Source organism: Lagopus leucura, unplaced genomic scaffold (assembly GCF_019238085.1).
Source record: "Lagopus leucura isolate 7727_CA_CO unplaced genomic scaffold, USGS_WTPT01 Super-Scaffold_100001, whole genome shotgun sequence".
NCBI classification, from domain to species: Eukaryota; Metazoa; Chordata; class Aves; order Galliformes; family Phasianidae; genus Lagopus; species Lagopus leucura.
The window spans coordinates 102292533-102313146 of NW_024962262.1; the positions used below are offsets into that span (position 1 = coordinate 102292533).

General features: G+C 43.0%; 1 protein-coding gene across 3 annotated transcripts in view; it reads right to left on the minus strand.

The window, feature by feature from the left end:
• Positions 1-20614, minus strand: part of LOC122177356 (alpha-2-macroglobulin-like) — a 38267-nt gene that overhangs the window by 5139 nt on the left and 12514 nt on the right. For all 3 annotated transcript variants that reach the window (XM_042866661.1, XM_042866660.1, XM_042866663.1), the window contains 25 exons: positions 19982-20034; positions 19484-19504; positions 18991-19159; positions 17790-17874; positions 16865-16988; positions 15542-15656; positions 15200-15309; positions 14589-14747; positions 13509-13736; positions 13093-13156; positions 12504-12646; positions 10766-10915; positions 9646-9816; positions 8900-9041; positions 8176-8284; positions 7644-7872; positions 7244-7370; positions 6482-6603; positions 4772-4823; positions 3904-3987; positions 3295-3471; positions 2719-2803; positions 1421-1577; positions 1032-1106; positions 139-304 (listed from right to left, as the gene is read on the minus strand). In XM_042866661.1, the coding sequence (XP_042722595.1) occupies positions 139-304; positions 1032-1106; positions 1421-1577; positions 2719-2803; positions 3295-3471; positions 3904-3987; positions 4772-4823; positions 6482-6603; positions 7244-7370; positions 7644-7872; positions 8176-8284; positions 8900-9041; positions 9646-9816; positions 10766-10915; positions 12504-12646; positions 13093-13156; positions 13509-13736; positions 14589-14747; positions 15200-15309; positions 15542-15656; positions 16865-16988; positions 17790-17874; positions 18991-19159; positions 19484-19504; positions 19982-20034 (3117 nt within the window). The remainder of the gene's footprint in view (positions 1-138; positions 305-1031; positions 1107-1420; positions 1578-2718; positions 2804-3294; positions 3472-3903; positions 3988-4771; positions 4824-6481; positions 6604-7243; positions 7371-7643; positions 7873-8175; positions 8285-8899; positions 9042-9645; positions 9817-10765; positions 10916-12503; positions 12647-13092; positions 13157-13508; positions 13737-14588; positions 14748-15199; positions 15310-15541; positions 15657-16864; positions 16989-17789; positions 17875-18990; positions 19160-19483; positions 19505-19981; positions 20035-20614) is intronic.

The window sequence follows — 20614 nt, forward strand, 5'->3', positions numbered from 1 at the left end:
TTTCCTCTCCCTACAGCTTTCCCCATCCACAGAAGCCGTTCCATGCTCCCATTTCCCCACCAACAAAGGCCATTTTATCAGAGATAGAGGTAAGATCTGTGGGATAGAAGAAAGCAATGTCCCACCAAGAGCGCTCACCCTTTTGGACGGCTTCCTTTTCAAGTGAGCCAAGGAACGCCTTCCTCTTCTCCTCCTTCCCTGCCAGGGCAAAGGCATATGCCAGCAGTGCCTTGGTGTACACGTGGTTTTCTTCCCCATTTCCTGCCGTTTCCAGGCAGAACAGAGCATTGCGCACCACCGAGTGCTGGGGAGATGGAGACACTAAGACCAGGCAGCAAGACGTCATACCGAAGTCCATCTTAGAACAACAGGAACTGTATGGTATCCACGGTCCCTTTACAACCCTAGCACACTGTCTGATATATATTGTACCACTGCCTTTTCCTTTCCCTCCAGGTCTGCTTCCTTATGTGATATATGAGTAACCAAAGAGTGTTCTTTATTCTGTACCTTTCCTTTCTCTGAAATATCTTGTTACAATGATTTTTGCGAGCAGTTCAGTGATTTTGCATTGAAAGTTTGAAGCAAGGTCCAATTCTTCTGCCTATGGAAGCATTCACTGCCTGACGGTGCGTTGCATCAACACAGTAAGCCCATACAGGTCGTCTAACAGGCACGTACAATTCTGACACAAAAGGAGTTTTTCTTATGGATGTAAAAAACCTATCTGGGTCATTTCTGAAATTTAAATGTTATTTAACTCACTATGAATCCACGGAGTACTCTTTAAAATGAGCAAAAGCAAGGTACCCCAGAAATGAACTTAGGGGAAGATGAAGTGAAATGTTTGCATAAGAGACAGTATTGGACAGGGGAGGAAAGTGGAGAAAAAGCATCAGTCCATCTTGGACTTGAAAAGAAAGAAAGTATATCCAGATAGAATTTCTTCTTTCAAAATATAAAGGGGCCTAATCATCTATAGGAGGCTATTGGGGCAGGTTAGTACCGTCTGTGACTCGGGTGACACATACAGTTACAGGCAGAGGAATCTCCAGCAGTGCAATAGTGATGTAGGCTGTCAGTGTTACCTCATCGTTCACTCCACCCTGCAGGGAAACATAAAATTAGATGCTTACTCCACACATCTTCTCAAAGTCATTTTTCTACCATTCCTATGGGTACACTTGATTCTGTATTGTAGCCCCTTAGCTCGTGTCCTCCCCACTGATGCTCGTATTGTGCCGTTTATGGATTGCCTTGTTCTCCTTCTTGTCATGGCAGTCACACAAAACGGCCTCTGGCTTTTTAGTTCTTGCCATTGATATGGGAATTCCCCAAGGGCCTGTGTGCTCAAGAAGCTCAGCTGCAGCCATCTGATTTAGGGTCAAGTGCCAGCCTCACTAAGATCCAGCTATGCTACCTTCATGGCATTGTTCAGGAGCATCCCAGAGCTGCGGAAGCAGCCATTCTCCTTCTGATTTTGACTGAGCCAGATCAAAGCATCCTGGATGTGCTTTTCATCTATGAAGATGTAAGGCCGGGCCTGGGCAAAGGACTTCAGGACAAAGGCTGTGAGCCTGTAAGGGAGACAGAACAGTGAGAGGGCTTGTGCAGGCCTGCTGTCCATGCCAGGTGACAGAGCTTCACTTGTCTGGAAGAAGGAAAAGCGGCTTGGAGATCTGCAGGTCAATTAGTCAGACACGAAGTACGCCTTCACCACAAAGAATCTGCCAAAAAAAGAATCTGCTTCTTGCCTTGCTTTCTTTTCTGCCTCTTGGCCCATATAACCCTATGATCCTGCTGCACAGAGGCTACCCTTTTGAGGACTTCAGGTTGTTAATGTGTATCCAAATAAATGTCTTTGGAAAACAGTAGAGTATTGCATGCCGATTAGCTCAACATCTGTATGAGAGTAATAATCAGAATAACAAGAAAGAATCAATCCATAGAAGCTTATGGTCCGCTGGCAGGACTCTCTCTCCAGATAGCCATGTCTCAGGGGCTCCCCAGAATTCCCCAGAGATGTTGGTAAAACTGTGGATAAAGTATAACACGCTAGAAGAGCTTTTACAAAGCAGTTATGGGAAAAAAAGCTAAAAAACTAGGCATGTAGAGAGGCCAATTACTCCCAGGGCACAAGTACTGTTTCAGAGTCCAAAAGCAAGGTGATGAAATCATCCATTCTTACCCTTGCCTAAAGCTGAAAAGGCATGGTAATAACATGCTGGAGTCACTCAGAGCTCTGCAGTAAATCACACTGGCAACACACCCTCTCCTCCAGGCTGTCTTTTGTTTGGTAACAAACGCATTTGGAAGATAACCATACAGCACTGCTTTTGGATTATCGTCCTTTACGAAAATACCTTTCCCAGCAGTTCTCAGCAGATCCTACTCTGGAAGAGCTGCCACTGCAACTCTTCAGCTTTCTTCATTTGGGATGTGAAATCCCTTCTCCCTCCTTTCCCAGTTTGTTTTTGTCTGTCTTTCTTGTCCATCATAGTCCTCGTAGCTGCAAGGGGGGAGGAGATGCTTCAGCTACATAACTGGCTGATGCAGCCTCTTTCCTCACTTAAGAGGCAGCACAGGGCCCACAGCAGCTCTGAAAAGTCCACTGGTCTACAACTACATTTCTTATTTACCATCAGGTGGTATTTGTCATAGCTGCGTAGCTGAGAAAGAGAGCATGTGGAAGAGCAGCAGATGACACTGAAATCTCACCAGGTGTTCCCCCGTTGGCCATAACGTGGTCCAAAGGTACTGTAAGAGCCATCTGGGTGCTTGTAGTTCATCTGCCTCTGATAACCTGCAGAGGTTAAAAAAAAAAAAAAAAGTTAAAGCAGTGTTCAGAGAATGTCTGCTGAGCAACGCAGGGGAGAAGAGAAAAGCAGCTTCATCAGCGACAGCAAAACAGAGAAACAGGTTAGTCCTATCCTAGCACATACAACCCCACCTCCATATACTGCTTATACTGCAAGAGATGCAGTATCTGCCTTTCTTCAGAAGGCGGGCAGGAGACACATTAACAGCAACGGACAAGCCGCTGCAGCAGGTCACCTGGTATCGGTGCACTGCATTCCAGTTCTGTTAAGGAGCAGAGAAAAGTGGGTGAAATGACGAGGTGCTTGAATGCATAAGAAACAGAGAATAGAAAAAAGACATGGGAAAGACTTCCCTGGCGTACAGAAGAGGCCATCTGAGTAAGAGACAAGCTGTATCTGGTCAGCATTTGACAGAAACAAGCCAGACAAGTTCTGAAAAAGTTCAGAGCAGAAGCAAAAGTCCCGTTCAACTCACCGCTCACTAAGTATCCAATGGCCTTGGATTTGACCTCCTCACTCAGCTGTCCTGTCTTGTTCAGATAGTCCAGGACATAGACGTTGGGTGCAAACAAGACCATGTTCTGTTCGCCACAACCAAATGGCATCTGGAGTAGCTGGTGCAGGTTCTGCATGGCGGTGCCCATGAGATCGCCTAAGGAACAGGGAATACAAGAGGGATATTAATGAAATTCAGCGTTAGCTGCCAAAATCAGAGGGATCTACAGAAAAACAGAAGGAGGAGATGGCAGAATATCTGGCAGAAATATCTGGCAGAAAAATCTGTATTGGTAACAATCCTGGAATGACACACAGAGCACAACAATGAAAAAAAAGGAGGGTGATAAGTCAACGGATAGGTCACTAGCAGAGAAACCGGACAGAACGAGATGCAGAAAGAGCAACAAACGAAACAGAATTGAAAGGGAAAGCACTTGAGACAGAAGAGAGGAAAGGCAGGAACGAAGTGTGCTTGGAACCAGGAGAAGAATCTGTGTGAGAGCTAGGAGGCGAACACAGTCATGCAGATGGGCAGAAACAGCACGTTTCTTTCTCCCAGCAGATCCTTCCCAGGCCGATCACTCACCTAGCACCGAGAAATATGCTCTGCCTGAGTCTTGTACCACATTTGCGGGAAGCAACAGAGAAAACTTCTCTTTCACAGACTCTCCTGAGAGAAACAAGATGGAACAGCTTCAATGCAGACGCAAGCTTAAAGGAAGGGGCAGGGCCTTCGGTGGAACATCAGAAAAGTTTCCTCTTCCCTTCATCCCTTGCTATACATAAAGATGTCTCTGGGCCCCAAGTGAAGGGTCCTGTTCTGATTATCTACAATCATAGAAGCGTCTGAGTTGGAAGGGATCTTTAAAGGTCGTCCAGTCCAACTCCCCTGCAACAAATAGGGACACCTACAGCTCTACCAGATCGCTCAGAGTCTGGTCTGGGCTGATCTTGAATGTCTCCAGGAACGGGGCGCACACCACATCTTTCTGGGCAGTTGTGCCGTCATAGGAAGGCCACAGAGGGTTGGTCAGCCAGGACTCATCCTTGGTGAAACTAGGAGTACTACAAGTACTACTAAAATATACTAGAAATAATTGTTGCAAGCTATATAATGAAAAATGAATTCACATAAAAAAAATGCAAGTGGTACAAGCACAAACTTCCCCGTTTGTATATTTTACAAACTACAGAACTCATTCGCTAGCCATTCATGTAAGACTCTCCCAGCAACATCTGGCGTGAATAAGTTCTGAAGCAATTTGAATAACATGGCAGTTTACTCAGAGAATGACATCTTGTCTCTTTGCCCCTTATCACCACTTGTAGAATGATATTTGTAAAATATCAGCCAACCTGGACAGCGGTAGAGGCAGCGCTGTCTTCTTCCTCCAGGCATGTCCCACTCATCACCCACACAGAAACAAATGGTGGGCAGGGAGGGAGGGCCTTACCTTTCAAACAGAGCACAGAGTTCCGAACAGTTTCCTTCTCAACTCCTTCAGGCTTGGGTGGAATGAAAGAAAACAAGAGAGGTGAGAAATCATTAAGCATACAGACAGAGGGGTGCCTAACAAGGAAAGAGGAACAAGTAAGTGAAAAGTGAACGAACAGGAGAAGGAGAGGCAGTGACAAACACTCCCTGTAATACAGAGAAAGAACTCCGAAATATCAATCCAAGTAAAACAGTCATACTCCTAAATTATTGGAAAGAACAGGAAAAGGAGAGCAACAACACTGCAGGACCATCACGAGGGTGACCTGCAACTACTGTATGCAGTGAGGCTCCTGCATCCTTGTAACAAAAGGGCTGCAGCATTACAGCGAGTGCTTTTGTTAGCAGAAGTCCACAGCACCTCTAGAGGGCCGCTCAGAAGCCGTCTGCAGGGCTATTGATCACAACTTGCAGACGCTTGAGGAAAAAGATCTGTTGAGAATGGAAAGGGGAAATGGGCGCGATGGTATCTGGTGATGCACTTGATGCAACACAGGCAAGTATCACGAGAGGCTGTTTCATGAGAAAAGAGCATCAGGTACCGCTGTCAAGTTACAGCACTCGGCATAATAATCCGTGGGGTCTGCTCCAAAAGTAATGCCTCCTATGTTATAATGTCAGGATGTTGGTGGTATGGCAGGAGAGGCTGAATTTTCCCATCAGTATTCCATTATATTTTGCTGCCATGCAACACATGACTACGGAGAAGCGATGTGAAAAATGACGTCTGACATGGAAGTCTTGGCATACGAAGAAATGGTGTGCATCTGAACAGAAAAAATCGCACCCACTGACATTCATTGGTGCCTGCAGAACATTTACGGAGACCAAGCCACCCACCACCTCAGTGTGCTAACATGTCAGCAAGATTTTTAGAAGCGTGGAGTGCAGGCAAGATTTTTGTAAGTGCTGCATGCACTTAATTGCTGGCAAAAATGCACAGCTACTGGTGGCGACTATGTTGAAAAATAGTATTTTGTAGGTGAGCATTTGCTCTATCAGACTGTGCTACTGTTCTTTTGTGCCTGTTGTAGTTTCCATGAAATTAAGCTGGAGGCATTCATTGTGGAACAATCCACGTAGCGTTTTCCTATAACAAACTATACAGAACTAACTGCCACATCATGTTTCATTCCATACCACCTAGTATCAGCCGTGGAAAACAGATAAGCTGTAAAACTGTAACACGTTCTCACGGACTGTTTTAATATGTAGAGTTTGGGAGGGGGACCTTTATACAGGCATCTAACTCCCACAGGTGCTTTGAATTCCCCACCTTCACCCTGGTGCCAGACCAAAGGTGTGTAACACGCAGCATAACAGGCAGTTTGCTTGGCTACTCGACTTGCAGAGAGACAGCACGTGCTGACGGACAGACCTACTGGGTAAAGCTGTAAAGACAGCGTCCTGAAATAGGAGGTAACATGAAGCAGATATAGGGAAGGGTGAACTGGACTAGGTGTCTTTTTACGGTAGAGGATGGGGAAGTTTTAAAATAGAGAGTAGAAGGAGATGCGCTGCACAGCTGTTAACCTGCAGACTTTGTGCATTCTAGTCAAGTATAATGGAAGACCACAGTATCAGTGGCACCGTGTGCTCATCACCCCGAGCTCTGTTAAATGTGTCTAGCTTGTGAGTCACTTCAGCCTGCTGCCCACAGCCCGCATACCTCCACCAGCAGCTGCCTGATGACCGTGTCCTTCCGCCCTTTCTCAGGGGTCTGCACTATGGTGTTTCCGCATGGCTGCTGGTTCTGCAGGGCCTCAGTGCTCACCAAGAACTCCACCAGCCCTGGAGGAAACAAATCAGTCAGTCCTGCCTAGCGGCACCATGCAGCAGGAGTTGCTGCCATTCCTGGGAGTTTTCAGCCTAGAGGCCCGTTGCAGATGGGCCAGCTTCTTTCCCTATTTATATAGCTTAGTGAATAGCTTTCCCAGCTATTCACATCAGAACGAATCCTGGAGCAGCTGAGCTGCACTGCCATTGAAAGGTGACTCTGTTTTGGTGCTTTTATTCACCAGAACTTAAGAGCACCATAGTGGTGCCAAAGCTGTTCAGCAGTCTGCTACTCTGCATGCACCCCGTGACTGCTACCACAACACGCAGCAACAGCAAAAGCAAACTGTGAGGGTCTCATAGGGCAATCGTCTAATCTCTGGGAGGGATGGGGCTGACAGAATGTCCTTGCCAGCCAGCCAGCAATGCCTATAGCTTCAGAAGATGTTGCCCAGGGGCAGTAAGATTTGATGATGTTTCTTTTAGTGCTAGACACGGCCGTGGAGTCTACCAGGCTTTACGTCCCGCATAACCTCAGATGACACAAACAGCTGCAGTATTTTCCAGGAAACTGTTGCTCTAACTTCAGATACCAAAATGGGAGAACAGCACAGAGAATGCCTTCCTGCAGCTTTCAGCATTCTTTGACTTTTACCTAGAGATTTGGGAGTCACCAGCCAAGCCACTGTTTTCCTCCCGTCCTCACAGAGACAATGAGAGTCTTCCTCCTTTTCCACCGCAGTAGCCAGAAATTGAGTAGACTGAGCCAGAATCACACTGACCTGCCATTTGTAGAGAGGTGTAATCAAGGAATGGTCTTGAGAGAAAGGGAGAAGACAGAGAGCTAGGAAAAATTAGCAATGTCTATTTCTTCTGCAGCAAAGGAGCAGGAAGCTGGAGTTGTACGCGGGCATTTCACGCACATCGAAGGTATAACGTAAGAATTTCAAGGAGGAAGGGGCCCAAGGCTACTCAGAGATAAGAAAGAAGGCTAGGTGTAGGCAAAGAGCATACAAGCAGGTACAGGTTTGGAGAAGGATTTAAGTCTTCCTTACTCTGATGCAGGCTGTCAGGTAGTTGAAAACAGTGGCTTTCAGCGTGAAGGCCTCACCACGCACTACAGAGTAAGGGAGGGTGAGCTCTACAAAGAAAGGCTGGAAGGCTCTGAGGGACACTGTTGGTGACAGGCCAAAGCCTGTGTCTGGGGACATGCAGAACGCACTGGCTTTCCATTCAGTGATGGTGTCAGGGATGGTCACATCTACTTCAGCATTTCCCTCAGAACTGGTAGGGACAGAGAAAAAGGACAGAAGGGTGATTATCTATCATCTTCTGAACAGCAATGCCTTTGTGAATGAGGGAGCACAGTATTCACCATAGGGCACTCCACATTTTCTTCAAACTCACTACTACACTCTGGACAAACCTAACCATAGCCAGAGGAAGTTCCTTTTCAAAGGGTTGTCAAGTGATTTCTGCAAACAATTAAGGACTTATTTTATTTGAAAAGGCTTGGAAAACAAGGGATTTATGTTTTCATCACTTTTCATTATAAAAATAAGGAAGGAATCTGCCCAAATCACTCACCTTATTGATACTAAACTCCAAATCCATGTTTCTGGGAAATACTTTCGTATTGTCTCTGTCACCTCTTCAGGACTGCTGGATGTTGCATGGATTCTACTAGAATGTAGGTCTGATAATTCCATACAAACAAGATCTACATCAGCATCGTGCTTTGCTCTAAGAAAGTAGCAGTCTACCTGACAATCAGAAGCTACACTGGTAGCACTAGTACCATGAACAGTGATTTTCAGGGTTTATTAGCATAGGCTAGCCCTTCATTATTACCCACTGGTCTCCAGCAAACCTCACAGTTTGCGGGACAACAGTTCATGAAGTAAAAGTGAGTAGCTTGGAGGAAGCAGCTGTTTCTGATATTGTGTGCTTTGCTCTGACAAAAGGAAACAGAAATCCACCCAAGCAGGGAAAGTTTAAAAGTTCTTAACTAACTAATCATTTTTAATATCTTTACTTTGGGCAAACTCATTTCTATATTTAGATTTAAATTGTGTAACTGGAGACCTGACATCTAATATTGAGTTATGAAAGCTTGTCTGTAGGCCTTCACAATGCAGCAAAAGTGACATGCCCCACAGACATGCTGAAGTTGACATCTGTGGACCCACCACTTCAGTACTCCTTCTAAAATCTCAGCCCACAACCCCAGCTCTTGTTTAAATATTCACCCCAGAATACAGACAGGATCTCAGTTCATTACAGAGGTGACAGCTAGGCCCAGTTCCCTTACCACCACTCCTCAGTGCATACATAGGTGCTCCAGCCAGGCCTCCGCTTGCTGAAATGTGACTTTGTGCAGGCATGTAATTCTCAGTGCTGCAATACCAAGGTTTCCTCACCTTGGAATTGGTGAAAACCTTTAAACCCATTTCCTATGGGAGAGAAACAGAATATGTTTTTGGGTACTCACTCCTATTGAGGCTTATACACCAGATGCATTGTTCGTACTTCACTGCCTCAAAAGTAAAAACTATGCTGCCTATGGGTTGGAGCCTGAGATGACCCTCTCAGTCCTGGTCCTGAGCGGCTCAGAAATGCAAAGGATAGATCTCTTGCCTTTAGGATACTAGTTGAAGTCTGATTCCAGTCTAGGGATCAGGATGAGCCAGGGATTAGATATGAAGTCTCCTCTCTGGAAGGAAACACCTGTGGCTACAGTGCTGCTCAAGGATATACTGATGTATTTGGGGTAACTGTAATAGCACAGAATTTTTTGACTTGAGTTAGAACTTCAATTCAAGCTAACCTCAAATTTTTTCACGTAAAAAGAAAACTTTGAGATTGATGAATTCAAGTTAGGAACACAGCTGGTAAGACAGGTGAGGCTTGTAACTCTTACTTGTCTCTGGATAAAAATCAGTGTTTAACTACTGAGATTCACAAGTTCTTCCCTTGTTATCTTGCATCATGCAACAGAAGGTGTTCTTTCTCATTCCTTCTCCCATTCTACTCCCTAGACTTACTAGAGGGCTATACCTTTAGAATGCTGTAAGCATCATCTTCGTTCATCTCCACTACTGGAGAATAGGTGATCCCATTCAGAATTATTTTCTTCAAGGGGACACAGTCTTCTAGGGGCTCCTCCAAGAGCACATCTGTACCATGGCTATAGTCATGCAATTCCTTCACTGGCAGTAAGCTATACACCTGAGCAGAAAAAGCCAAGATATTTTGCATTTTTCAGTATCCGCTGTCACAAAACACTGCTAAGGAATTTTGATCATAACAATCAAATCCACATAGCCATGGTCCTTCCTGCAGTGGGTGCAATGGGAAACTGAATCTAAAAAGACATCTCTCTAAAAAGATGTCTAGTTCCTATAAACAGCACATTAGTCTGGTTATTACGGCTCAAATATATAAAAAATTACAGTGGCTGGCTCAGTTACTGTCCTTTCTACCTTTACAGGTATATGGGGCTGCTGAATCATGGCCTAAACCTCTGATTAATCACCTGAGGAGAGCAATGAGTCAACCACAGGAGCACAGGTGAAGGCAATTCACCCATGCTGCAGGAAGGGGTGGAGATTGGCTGCACCTTTCCTAGACCTATTTAAGAGCTGGCTACCAGTAGGGAAGGATCTCTTCTGGAGATCCACTCTGCTGGAGTTTCCTACGTGAGCCTGGGATATGGGTAAGTATCCTTTTCTGCTCTAATATAATAACTACATAAGCCTAGCTCTCAAATGTACTATATCATCTGCATATTCATTGATTGTACATCAGATAAAGGGCATTTGCTGCTCAGCATAAGGGGAATAAACCCTCTGACACTTCTAGATGCTACTCCAATAAAACATATCCATGGCTGTAAAGAATACCTAAAAAATCAACATTAAACACAGGGCAGCTTTTGGTTCCTGGGCATGCAAAGCAGCCTCCTTAAGAGGGTTTCCTAGTTACCATCCCTAGAGTCATGTAAAGTAGCTAACAAACAGCTGCTGTTCAATTCTTGCCTTTTTGCGTGCTGAAGGAAGATGAGAAGCTGTACAGGACAGTGTTTCTGTGTCAGCACTTACAAGGTTTGTTCACTATTTCTGCTGAGCTGCTCTTGCCATGACTAGACTTTGAGATGCTACATAGAATAAGTACTTACCAAGCTGGGTGACAGATCAGCTTCAGGCTTCATGAGGAGAACACTCCTGTCTACAGCACGGACAGCACAAAGGGATTTGGGGGAGGCTCTGAATAGTAAGTGAGTGTCAGAAGAAGGCAGGCCTTCAGAAGGAGAGAAGTTCAAGCCCACCTGCAGCAATAGGAAAAATTATGTTACATGTGCCCTAACATAGCAAGATACCAGTTGAGTGCATCAGCCCCAACCTTATGAATCCTGCACACATCCATCCTGTACTACTGCATAAGCTGGTTTCCTTCTCAAAGTAGTAGAGGAATGAGCCCTAGAAGTTCATAGGAATTTAATTATCATAATTGTTTATGATTGTTAAGGCATTTTGGGGTTTTACAGCCACTGTGAACATTGATATAATTCAACATAGTGGCTAGATCTCTTCAGGCAGCTGGTCTTGCACGAAGTTCAGTCTGCATCCAGACATTCCCTGTGAGAATACAACATACCAGCAATGATCTTGGTTAGCAGATTCTCTCACAACATAAAAAGCAGTGATGTCTTGGAGCAGTATTGTGATATGGACTGGCTGGAAATGGTTCTGAAGAACTAGCTTGTTGTTGAGGCTAGCCAAATTAGTGTAGCTTCCCCAGAACCTAACTCATAACTCAAATGACCCCCTAGTAAACTCTGCTCTGTGAAGTTTTGCTAGCAGAAGTTGCTTTCATCCTTATCTCACATGATTTTGCAATGACCATCCTGCATAGATTTTTCTGTTCTCAGCAGTACAAAACCCTTCTGCGACATACACCAATCAAAATATTTTTAGAGTAAACATGTTCCCTGAATAAACAGCACTAGCTGCCAGTCTCCCTCATGTCCCAGCTGGACCATGGCATGCCTTTTGCTGACACCATCGCTCCCAAGGTGGTATCAACTTTGGGAATGCAAAAACAGTATTCTTAAGGAAATGACCTTACAAGGAATCTAGCAAGCTTGCTACTAGAAAAAAAAATGGCTAACACAGAAATGGCCCAAAGACTAGATAGACTGATGTCAGCTTTGTATCCAGGCTGCTTTTTTTTTTTTTTTTTTTTATCCAGGAGAGAAAAGCAATACCTAAGCACATGTATTACTTAGTACTTGATGTCTGACCAGATATTAATACAGCATGTAAAGTGGCATCTAAAATAGAAGTAAAATTCACATATCCAACATCTTACAGTGAAATCAATCTCAATAACTCATTTAGCTTGGCTTTTAGTGAGACAAGGCACTGCCCTTAGCAGGGCCTTTCTATTATTTTTAAGTTATACTGAGCAACATAGGGCTGCTCATATATCACTTTACTATTCTGCATAAAGAATATTTGTGGCCATAAGAGGATCATGGTCCACAAGTTCACAGGAAGCTTTATTTTTCTGCCCTCCTTCAGCTCTTTCAGTCTCACTAGTGCTATTAAAATTCTTTGTTCACTACAGATGGCAGGTTTAAGCAAGACTCACGTTCACTTACTTAGAGCAGAAATTACAATGACAAGGTGACATGTATAGGAGTTGAAAAATACTGTAAGCATTAGATGTGCCTACTGGGTTTGGGCAGAGAAACCACCTACAACAATTGATTGGTGATTTGTTCAGTGTCAGTAAATCTAAATAAATGAGCTTGGTCAGGCTAAATTTAAAAAAAATATATATAATATATATATATATATATATATGTGGCCAGGCTATAGTGTAACTACTCTCTCAAACAAGTGGTCACTTACCTTATTGTTGAAACATTTTTCTATGTTGAACTTTGTTGAATCTGCAATCACCTCCCTGCTGGGGGTAACAGTATAGACAAGAACTTGGGCCACAGGAGCAAAGTCAGCTTCCACAGGCAGCTGTAGTATGAAGATACCATTGACTAGCAAACAAAACAAGAGCAAAAAGTTGAAGTACAGGAGATCTCCTCTTGGATCAGCCAAATTTTCAGGTTTCCCTTCATGCTGAACTTCATCCTAGTGAAACTATGATTCTAACTAGGATGAATCTGTTCTGAATTTGTTCTCACGGAGATAAGTCTCACTGTCTGATTATATAAGCAAGCTCAATTTTAGTTCAGATTCTAAAAACAGACCAGACTGCACCTCCTTCATGCACTGGAGTCCCAGAAATACACTGTTAATAAAAAAAAAGAGGTGGCACAAAGGCTAAAACAAATCTACGCAAAAACCAAGTCAACAGAAAAGGAAGTTTGAACTCTTCCAGCAGCACAGAGAAGTGAATCCCTGCATTCCCCAAGGAAGTAGGTTGTGTGTCTGCCACAATTGCAACAAGTCAGAGACAATTTGTGAGGGGAGGGAAACATACCACTTTCCTTGTCCAAATCCAGAATTCTGGTGTCTGCTTGCTTGATGATTTCCTTGGCCATCACCTGAAAGAAATGAGAAATCCTGCAGTGCTTGAGGTTATACATGAAATAAACCTTAAGAGATGGGAGAGTGGATCTGAGAGGAAAGCAAGAGAGCTCTGTGTGTGAGCAATAAGTAGCTAATTGCTACCTGCTCAGCTGCCCTCTGTAGCAGAGTCCCAGTAGTCACCCAGGGGGCACATGGGACATCCTCACTCTTCTGCTCTAAATGTTTACACTCATTTTACTGGGAAAATATGTGGAGGATGATGGGGAAGTGTTTAAAGCTTGCTGCTATAAACCACTGTTTCCAACTCCACCTCTTTCCTCCACAATTGCCAGTGACATCCTGACTGCATGGGAAGTGCAAGCTTACCAGGTAGTAAAACGTGATTTTCTTCTTCTCTCTTACAGCCTCTGGTGTAAGGATATAGTGAACCCGGACCTCAGCTGAGGAGCCACAGCTCAGTGTCTCAGACGTGGGCTCAATTTTGAGGAAGCTCTTACTAGGGGAGTAAAAGCGCTTTAGGTGGAGATAACCATCTTCATAATTTGGATTAACCCATGAATGGTCAAAGCAGTAGGAGTGTGTTTTATGAGTTGCCTGAAAAAGCAGAAAATAGGCTAGATATTAGGAGGAAGTTTTTCGCACAGAGAGTGGTAACACACAGGAGGAACAGGTTGCCCGAGGAGGTTGTGGATGCCCCATCCCTGGAGGCATTCAAGGCTAGGCTGGATGTGGCTCCAGGCAGCCCAGTGATTAGCAACACTGCCCAAGACAAAACAAAAAACAACAAAACAAACAAACAAAAATAAACAAAAAAAACCACACGACTCTGGAAAATATAATATAGGGCAGTGGTATCCTGAATAAATAATTGAGAATTATTCACTCCCAGTGAAGCTGAAGTTTGTCTCAGTTGTTTGCTTACTATCAGTAATACCTCAAGGTTTCTTTACCCTAATATCTTGCCTTCTCTAATTATCAGTTTGTTTAAAGAATAAATAAGTTTTTCTTTACCCCACAGGCACATTGTGGTAACTTCTGGATAATTTTTAATGGTTTTATTCTGTGGCAAGAAAATTGTATGGAGAAAAGAAAATATAATTATAGACAATATAATTAAAACATAGTAATAATAAATAAAAATAATTAAAATAATATAATTATAGAAAAACTGCCCTATTCCAAGGTGAAACTATATGTTCTCATGATTTTTCTTCTAAACCTATCATGCTATTGCCAAGCCTAAATCAAATACAAGTTAAGCATGATCGTCACATGGAAATCTAATTTACTGCATGGCCATTTCCACCACAGTGATGGCAAGACTGGTACAACCAATCAGGAGCAAGAAGCTAAGCACTTTTGCACTTATAGGAGAAACTTAAGGAATAGTCTTCCACTGCCAAGTCCTGCTGGTTAGTTCATCACCTTCTCTGCCCCAGGACTCACTCTAATTCCAACAGAATCGAAGTACAACATGGAAGTGTTCAAGGCAAATAGTGCCCTGCCCTCTTCATTCGTTGTGTAGTTCATTTCCTGGCCTCCTTGTAAAGAAATCGTCACAGTTTCATTGGCAATTGGAGCACCAGACCCATCTGCAAGTTTAACCTGTAGGAGTAAAAACAGAATGATACAGGACAGTAATGCCTGCCACCTGTACAGATTGGTATGTCACAAAGGTGAGGATGTTGGGTCTGTCTTGAGACAGAGACATTTCCACTGCATTTTACATGTACATTACATGTTTCAAGGAGAGCTGCAGATTTTCTGAATCTTTATCTCCACCTCTGTGTCAGAAGAGTGGACACTGACTGACATGCATTAACATCAAGTAAGGCCTCTTATTAAGCAGGAGACCAGAGAAGCAGAACTTGAAACACAAGAATATTGGGTTATGCTCTCAGCTGCTATTCTCTGGTTACAGAACTTGCAAAGTAGTGGAAGCCCCCAGGCATTAGCTGTACTGAGCTCCAGAATCTTTGCAGAGGTAAGCAGATATCCACCCAGGAGATTCAGTAGAATGATTGTTAAGAATTCACAACACTTCTCAGTTTTCCTACCTGCCCAAAGAAGGGGATTCCAGGTTTGTAGTAAGAATCTGAGTTCTCAAAGGTAATTTTGCTGATGGTAGTTGTGATCTCAGAGAAGCTTGTTCCAGTCAACACAATTCCTGTAAGAAGCATGAAGGGTTGATTGATTTGCATCTCGCTGACAAGAATTACTTTTACTCCATACCAGCTCTCCTTTGCTGGTCAACCATTTGCTCGGCGCTCTTGGAACCTGGGCAGGAAAGTTTTAAAATTCCAGAACTGGGAGTCTACTCTTCTCCTTCCTCTTGGCAGTCTGCTCTGCTGGTATCTCCTGGGCTTGTTATCTGGCTCTTTGACCTAGATCATTCATACCTGTTTCCTCCTCTTCAATCCTAGCATCCACATGGAGCTTGTTCTCATATCCAATTCTCTTGAGCTGGAATAACTTGGTTTTTACCAGTTTAGAAATGCAGCCATGGTTGTCTGTCTTTTGGAAGAAAAAAATAATAATAATATTACAGTCTCATGTACTGTAATGTTTATCCAACATAATGATCCCATCACTGTGTGCTACCTTGAAATGGGAGAGAAGCCCATAAGTTCATAGGTTTTTCATTCTCTTTTTTGTTTTTATTGAAACTGGAAAACAGCCATAAATAACTTGGCACTGAGCATTCTGAAGTACCTACAGGAATATCAAAGCAAAGAACTTGCAACCTAGATTTTTATTCGTGTGTATGAAGTTTGGAATTCTTGATTCTTTTGATACCAAAGCACAGGGAATTATTCACGTGTATGCCACACCAAGTGTTTGCCAAAAGACAGGCACATTAGAATATAGCTGCTGACTTAAAATGCACAAGTTTGAGTGGTACATAAACCATACATAAAGATTGTATGGGTACAAAGAAGAAGACAGCTAGAAATGTATCTCCAACGCTTGCCATCTCTTATTAGCACCTTCATATCCAAAGCAGGTCTCTACAATAAAGGGAGGAGCTACCTGGAACAGAGGAATACTGCAGTATTCCTATTTCTGTTTAGCATGGATAACAGCAGCAGAGACAATTGCAGGAATTATGCCATAGCATACTGTAAGGACCACCCTCTTTTCTGCTTGCTCTATTATCTTGGTTCATTTCCACAATTGCTATTACCTCTGTTTCTGTCAATTAAGTTAGCACTGCTGCACTTGTCCATGCTCCAAAGAGTTTTGCTCTGTAGAGCAATGTCAAGGGGATGTGAGGTGTTTCTCTTTCTTAGCCACTGCTCCTAAATTCATGTTCCTTTCCTCTTTCCTTAAACTGCGTTACCCCTCCCCCAGTTTCTGTTTCTTTCTTGCCTCGAAGAACAGCTTTTGATCCCACACACTTTGATGAGCTAGCTGTTCATCCTTTCTATCTTTTAGTCCTTTATATTCTCTAATCTACTGAGTTGTTTTCTTTTCTTTACTCTCTTCCTTCTGTATCACTTTCTCGTTTAAATGCACATCTTGCTTACTACAGAGACCTTTCACATTTCAACTTACATCCAATCTTCTTTCCTTCTTCAGGCTTCCTTAAAATACATGGAATCACTCCCCTCTTCACACTCATGTTTCTACACACTGTAGCAGAGCAAATTTATACCTACAAGGCAGGCTTAATAAACAGCATCTTCTCCTATCACTCCACCTGATGAATACTCAAGACTCACCTGTCCAGAGAATTCATCGCATACTGCCTTAGCCTCTTCACCATAGCAAGCAGTGGCTGGGTATTCAAATTTCCTGCAGACACGAAAGCTCACATGGCCAGGAACAGGCTTGCCAAATGTGTATCTATAAGCAGAGAGGACAGAAAAAACAGAGCTATTATCAGTGTAATCAGAGAGGGTGGAGGAAAATGGTTAGTTCACCACGGGTGGAGCCAAAATTTTTCCCTAAACTGCCTCAGGGATTTGTAGGCTAATTGTACCAAGTAAAAGGCATCAAGAAATTTGGTAACATTTTAGAATCAAAGTTGGCAATGAACCTAAGATTCAGTACAGCACTGAATCTTATAATTCTGATTGAATTCCTGAGAATAAGACATGACTTTCCAAAAGTCATTTACTATAATGCTTATTCACTGACAGTATGCCTAGACTTAGAGAACATGATGCAAGTATCTACCCTACCACCTAATTCTGATGCAACTGTTTATGTATGCAATGGGTTTTTCAGCTCATTTTTCGTCCCATTCTGTGTCTTTCCCTGCAAGATGCATGTAGAATACGCCATGTAGAATCAAATGATGTGGCCCAGGAGAAACATGACATGTTTTTTTATGTAGAAGCCACAGATAAAAATGCCATTCTCGGCTGAACTAAATAGAAGACATCTTCTCTAGCACTGCAGCTGAATCTTAAATCCTCTAAGACTTTTATATAAAAGACTGTAAAAATACTCCCCTCAAAAAAACAGAACAAATACTCCTAAGCAATAATTTTGTAAAGCCTTTTTGCTAATGGTTTGAATAGCTTTATTGGTCCTGGGACCTCAAGAATGATTGAGAAATGTAATAAAACCTCTCAACTAGACTTCAGTAATGCTAAAATAAAACCTGAAACAAAGAAGTATTGAAAGAAGAATGATACTCACAGACCACAAACTGTCACCTTCAGCTCCTCATCAAGAATGGTGATAACCTTGGGCATTTTCACTGTTACTTCAAATTTTGGAAGCACTGCAGCAAAACCAAAGGAGAAAAGTTTATTTGGGGGGGGATTAACATAAGAATGAAACCTGAAGGCCACATAACTACAAATGTCCTGAAAGCCTTTTGCATCCAAGCTGTCAGATTTTTGTGGCCAGTGTCATTTACACATCCCACAGAAGTCTAAGTAAACCACTGGCATTCAGCCAGCCTCTATGCCAGGTAAGAAAACTGGTTTATGACACTTATCTATTAAAATAAAGCATCTCCTGAGGTAACACAAGGATTATCAGTCTCACAGCAGAATGATATAAAGAGTTAAGTCAAAGTTTCTCACAAATATTTAGAGATGGGACTGTAGCCTGATCTCTGCATTTCCAAAGCGTATATACCTTACCAGTCTGGAAAATAGGAATGACCCAGTAGCTTCTCTGCTGACTTACGACAAGATGACCTCATATCCAAACCCTGCTGCAGGAGAGGTCATGGACAGTGACCATCTTGGGTGAACTAGGAGCAATTCAGGACAGCGAGCTTCCAGAAGGCTCATCTGGGCTGTATGATCATGGCAGACCATGTAATGCAGGCTGCACTTGGCTTGCTGAGGTGTTCTGGACTGATCACTGGAGGTGATGTCAGGGGGAAGTAGGAGCCATGTGCAAGTTTGTACTAGGATTCCATTTCCTAGCCAAGCAGACTGGACTGACACAGGAGGACAGGAAAGATTTACAGCCCCAGCCTACAACAGAAGGTCAGAACTTAGCAACTCGAGGGAGACCTAGGTTCAGAGTATGACACTTAACACGTGTGTAGCCAGCTGAAGAATAGGCTGTGACTTCAATCACCTCTGAAAGGAAGTACAGCCACTGGTCACCAACACAGACCGCTACAAGCATACTAGCTCCTGCTAGAAGCCTTGTTGATATGGGCACTGCATGGCCTGGATTTTAGGAAGGAGTAGAGATAGGTTGCTCAAGTTCTTCAGTCTTCATTCCGCCAGAACAGATGAAGCTTATGAAGGAGAAAACACAGAGATATTTTCCAGCCCTGCTGGACATCTTGATTATATCTACCACTCTGTCCAATTCCTCTTTCCTGCCCCTACTGGAATAGCTGCTAGGAACCTGAAACCACTGCAACAATTACCATACTCCTCCACAGTGAAGGGATGATGGATTGTCTTCCCAGAAGCCTTCTGTGCCACCACTGAGTAAGTCCCTTGAATGGGCTCAGTAGTGAGGTTGAAAGACAGCTGCATTAACCCTTCTCTTATCTCAGCCTCCATCCACTGGTACAGACGGTTTTTCTTTGGGTCCTACAGATAATGAGACCACAAGGAGATTGTGAGAACAGTGTGAGGCTGCAATGGTAACTAACTAAAAAGCACTAATGGAAATAGTGAGAGTAGGCACAACCCCAGTATCAAATGAGGCTCAGGGCAGAAATAGCAGGATTGTTTGGGGAGTTTAGGGCTGGACAACAAAATGAGCCCTAGGCCATAGGTATCATAATACAAGTTAAAACTTTATGTGTTTGAATAAATATTATGAATCTGCTGTATAAATAAAATAGACAAGAATTATCTTGAGGCAACTGGGAATGTGATAGATCTGAACATGAATTTAATGAGTATACATACCTCAATGTAGACCAGCGGAAGCTAGAAAGGGAAGAAATTAAACAGCATATTTAGAATCCATGTTTGGAGAGTGTGCAAACAATACAGTCAAATGACCAGGACTACAAACATATTTTGGAGAAAAAGCTGATAATACAACGGGATAAGGAAGAAAGCCCCTGACAGAGAGCAGCGGAGCACTTTGATATTAAGCATTTGCACAGGACAGAAAAGTCAGCTAAAACCAACTGTGGCACATGTCCACTGTGATAATGGCACATTTTCTCACTGTTGAGGTTTTTACATCCGCATTGTTCATTTAAAGTTATATTCTCTAACCATTCCAAGAATGCAGAAATCTGAAGAACAGATCCTGTTAGCAAGATCTGAAATAACCTGGGAATTGCACAACTATCTCTGTGTACTGAGAGTTCTCCACAAGAGACACCTCTTTCCTCACTTTTCCCACAAAGGTGACTTAAAGCCAAACAATGATTGAAAAAGAAGTGTCATACTTACCACCTCATTCAAGGGATGGAAGTTTTCATCCAGAGAAACAATTCTGAAAAGGACTGATGGACAAAAGCAGAGTGAGGTTCCACAGAACAGACACCAACCAGAAAACATTAGTTGCAAACACAGATGGTGCAAGAGAGAACAGAGTAATTCTCTTCTACAGAAATTCCATTCACTAGAAAGTTAAATCATGCTATGTTACCCATGTAAGAGATATTAATCAGAGGATGCTAGGACCAGAATCACGGCAATGTGAACATTTTACTGATGGTGGGCATCAGTTTAATTGAGGACAAAGTTAAATTTAAGTTGCCTTTGTCAACATCATGTTTTCACATTGGAATTAACATGTCTCTTGTAATTTTGTTCTAACCAGATTAACTTCTCAGGAAGGATGAATGCAAGCAAATCATTTTGGCACCTGGCTGCAAGTTTGTGTTGGCTCTAGATAAACAGAGAATTCAGCATCTCTTCTATGACATTTGTTCCTGCCCAGGCCAAGTTTAGAAGATGAATGGCTCAGAAGAAATGGCTTATATGGTTTTATCTATCTTCATAGTGCAAAATCAGCTGTCACTTTGAAAACTATTTCATGACTTAGCCTGAACTTTCACCTTGTTTTCTATAAAATAAATA